The 4,188-nt window shown below is 34.5% G+C and overlaps 1 protein-coding gene across 1 annotated transcript; it reads left to right on the forward strand.

Annotated features, from left to right (window-relative positions):
* The first annotated feature begins 2,303 nt into the window (after window positions 1–2,303).
* Window positions 2,304–3,928, forward strand: LOC133309744 (UDP-glycosyltransferase 83A1-like). The gene is made up of 2 exons (XM_061510546.1): window positions 2,304–2,796; window positions 2,952–3,928. Exons 1-2 carry the CDS (start codon window positions 2,304–2,306, stop codon window positions 3,836–3,838), a joined length of 1,380 nt encoding a protein of 459 aa, XP_061366530.1. The 3' UTR covers window positions 3,839–3,928.
* Window positions 3,929–4,188: the final 260 nt, after the last annotated feature.

Below are 4,188 nucleotides of genomic sequence, written 5' to 3' on the forward strand. Positions count from 1 at the left end.
GGTGAAGCACATGATTGGTGGACAAATACTTTTGAGCCCATGGAGAGGGAAGGCCAGGGAATCACCTGGCCATTATTTGACGGCCTATTATGTTATATTTTGTGTATTATATTTGTTTTACTGCTATTATGCCTAAAATGAACTATGGGATGGAGGAATTCTCCAATAACCCCTAGTTTATTGAGAAGCTTATCTCTCCCCATTTGGGGACCTTATTTTAGGTACAGATACTGATGATATCGGAGTATCATGTGGCACGAGGCCAAGATAGAGGCTATTTGGATGGCATAAGACTATTAAATATTAGTAGCATAGGCCTTCGTTGATGTTTTCAGTTTTTTTTATTGCCTTTGATAGACTTGATGTATTGGAAGATGATGAAGCATTCCTTTTTTTGTTTGGTAACACGAAGCATTCCATTTTAAATATCTTGAATGTGTTTCAATTGTAGATCATAAGTCTCTTTGTTCCATTTCCTCAAGTCAAACATCACTAAATAATTGCTTATGAATAATTTCAGTGCAATAATAAAAAACCATTTCGGTAGCCATAGATTGTTCAAGGTGTAGGAATTCATTTTCATTGATTTATTTCTAGGGAATTTATTCAAATAATTTTATTTATAAAATTTATAAATTAAAATTATTAAATATAAATAAAACATTTTTAAGGCATACTGATATATATTTTTTAAATTTACTCAAAATAAACACACTTTGATTTTTATTTTGAAAAAAAAAAATTCTTTTATTCCCCACCTCTAATTCCTTTTACCAGAAAATCTTCCGTGATTATTCCTGTTTCTGGAGTCCTTGCAGATCCCCACAAAACTCTTATGTAAAAAAGAAAAGGTGAAATATAATAACACATGTGATGGACATGGTTCATAAAATTTGGATTAACTAATTAAGGAGAGAATCTTATGAGGAAAGCAGCTTTAAAATTTGAAATTTTCTTGTTGGCCGCTTGAATATGATAAGCTTGTGGATGAATGTGAGTGTTTGCAATGTTGCATCTTGCATGCAGGGGGCAGTGTGGGTGCAGACAGGCATGATAGTGTGCCTTCTTTGGTGGCGTAGACATGGCGAACTCTAGAGGAATGAAAAAATACCACCAATATTTAAATCACGACTAGTGTGAGGGGAGGGTTGGATCACGAGTGCGATCCCTGGTTTAGTATGTAAATATGATGAGGTCAAGGATCGGATGAGTTGGCTACAAACCGAGACAGAGTGGCAAGTATCCGTTGAAGCCTTCTCTGATCAGCATTACATCATGCCATGTAAGAGCTTTTAGGCTTAATAGATGGATTCTACATAGACTCATTTTTTAGTTCAGTATATCAATTTAATTTTTATTCTTTCTGCAAAATGGGATTGCGAGGATTGAACTCGTAATTGTTGGATATATATTGTTGATATTTAACATTCAAATGATAACTCTTATTAGTCATTCACACAAAGAAAGCAATGGGGATTTAAGGGAGCCTCCCCATTCGGAATAAGGGGGCAATACCCTTACAACGCGTTTGATAGAATAGAAATTTTTTTTGACCAAGAAAATATAATTACTGAGAAATGGTAGGAAAATCAATTTGACGGAAAAGTTTAAAAAAAGATGTTTGGTTTACTGAAATATTACTGAAAAAATTTATTTAAATTTGCAAAATCTATGTTCGGGAAGAACTTCGCATCTGTTTTTCCACTTCTCCTGTTATCTCAAAATATCACATCTCAAGTGGTATTTTGTAACGGTGAATCTTACCTAAAAATCAACATCAAAGTCGTTTCTCAGCCATTCTATTTGTCTAGTATTTTTGTTTCAAAAACTTGAATCAAAAGTGGTATTTTTCAATACTCACCCACACTTTTCCATCAAACCTAAAATAAAATTTGTACCAAACATACCCTTAGGACCAGAAGGCCTGTTACTGTTGTCGACAATGTGCTTATTTTATTTTTTTATTTTTTATTTTTTTAGTAATTCAGATTTGTGCTCATGAATAATTATGGTTGATTAGGATTTCCTAAGCCTAATTATATTCCTTTTGTAAATTGAGTGACTTGTAATAAATATTGTTGTAAGTAGCTCATATTAGATGAGTGGAAAATTCTGAAACTCCATGTTCGATCCCAATAATAATTGCTGGGAGAGACTTTAATATAATATAAAGTATCAATTCAATGTAAAAGTTTAAGGTGAACTTAATGATTATATATATTAATGAAAACAAAATATGTGAAGTGAATGGAGTTGGCTACTATAAAGATAGGAGTCTCTGAATCAACAAACACAAGTACAAAATGATCGTTCCAACCGTGCTAGTTTTACCATATCCAGGCCAAGGACACGTCAATCCCATGATGAAATTCTCACAGAATTTGGTTGAGCATGGATGCAAAGTCTATTTTGTGAACACAGACTTCAACCATAAGCGAGTGGTGAGTTCCATGGTCGAGCAGCAAGAAAGCCTTGATGAATCACATTCACTGTTGAAGTTGGTGTCAATCCCAGATGGTTTCAGACCTGAGGATGACAGAACAGATTTTGCCAAGTTTTTTGATGCTATGCTAAGCACCATGCCTTCCATGCTTCAGAAGAAAATAGAAGAAATTCATTTGAATGGTGAGGATAGAATATGCTGTATAGTTGCTGATTTGAATATGGGATGGGCTTTGAACGTTGGGAACAAATTGGGAATAAAAGGAGCAATATTCTGGCCTGCAACAGCAGCTATGTTTGCCATGCAATGCAACATCCCCACACTTATTGATAATGGGATCATAGATTCAGATGGTAAGTACTAATAATATCATACTTCACTAACCAGATTTATTTGGTTCTATTGATTACTTTACACAACCACAAATGCAGGATCATGAATTTATTTTGTCGTCTTTTTTCACACTATATATTAAAATTTATTTAATTTTGCTTTTCAATGCATGCAGGAGTTCCAATCACTAAAAAGACATTTCGGATATCACCAACTATGCCTGTGATGGACACAGAATCCCTTTTTTGGACAGGTGTCCCTAGCTCAATAATTCTTAAAAAAATATTTAAAAGTATGATGGAATTCGCACAAACTACAAATTTGACAGAGTGGTGGCTTTGCAACACCACATATGAACTTGAGCCTGAGGTATTGTCCTTTGTTCCGAAGCTCCTACCAGTTGGTCCGTTGCTGAGAAGTTATGACAATAAAAGTGTAAATACAAGATCAATTGGACAGTTCTGGGAAGAAGATTTGTCCTGCATGGATTGGCTTGATCAGCAATCTCATCATTCTGTCTTGTATGTTGCCTTTGGTAGTTTTTCTCTCTTGGACCAAAACCAATTCAAAGAACTAGCAATTGGACTAGACCTTACCAATAGACCTTTTCTTTGGGTTGTGCGTCAAGATTCCAATTGTACCAACAAGATAGCATACCCCAATGAATTCCTAGGTAGCAAAGGCAAGATAGTTTCATGGGCTCCACAACAAAAGGTGTTAAGCCACCCTGCCATAGCTTGTTTTGTTAGCCACTGTGGTTGGAATTCAATTCTTGAAGGTTTGTCTAATGGGTTGCCCTTCTTGTGCTGGCCTTATTTTGCTGACCAATTTTATAACAAAAAATACATTTGTGATGAGTTGAAAGTTGGGTTAGGATTTGACAAAGATGAAAATGGATTGGTGTCACGCTGGGAGATAAAGACAAAAGTGGACCAACTTCTTAGTGATGAGAACATAAGATCAAAGTCTCTGATAGAAAAGAAGAAGGTAACATGCAACATAGCAGAAGGAAGTCGCTCTTCAGAGAATTTCAGCAAGTTTGTCAAGTGGCTGAAAGAATAAGGACTGGCGTTTTGTGCATATTTACGTTATGTTTCCCAAAGTGATTGCACCAACAGCTAATAAATATAAGCTTGTTTGCTTTAGCTAATAAGTTCAGTTTAATTTGCTTATTAATCCATTTCCTTATTTGAATGTTTTTTGTTTTTTGTTTCTTTGTTTTGGTAAATGTGATTTGAATTTTATTTTATTTTTTTGGTGAGGGATTTTTTTTTTTTTTATCCGCGTGTTATTTTTCTTTTAAAAAATTATATAGAAATGGTTTCGGAAGTGAATAATATATACTTTAAATTTTTTAACTTTGACTAACCATTGTTATTAAGAGCGGATCCGAGCGCGAACTGAATGTGTGA

This window comes from Gastrolobium bilobum, unplaced genomic scaffold (genome assembly GCF_033153095.1).
Source record: "Gastrolobium bilobum isolate Gb01-03AN ecotype WA unplaced genomic scaffold, APGP_CSIRO_Gbil_v1 utg4635, whole genome shotgun sequence".
In the NCBI taxonomy this organism is placed as follows: domain Eukaryota; kingdom Viridiplantae; phylum Streptophyta; class Magnoliopsida; order Fabales; family Fabaceae; genus Gastrolobium; species Gastrolobium bilobum.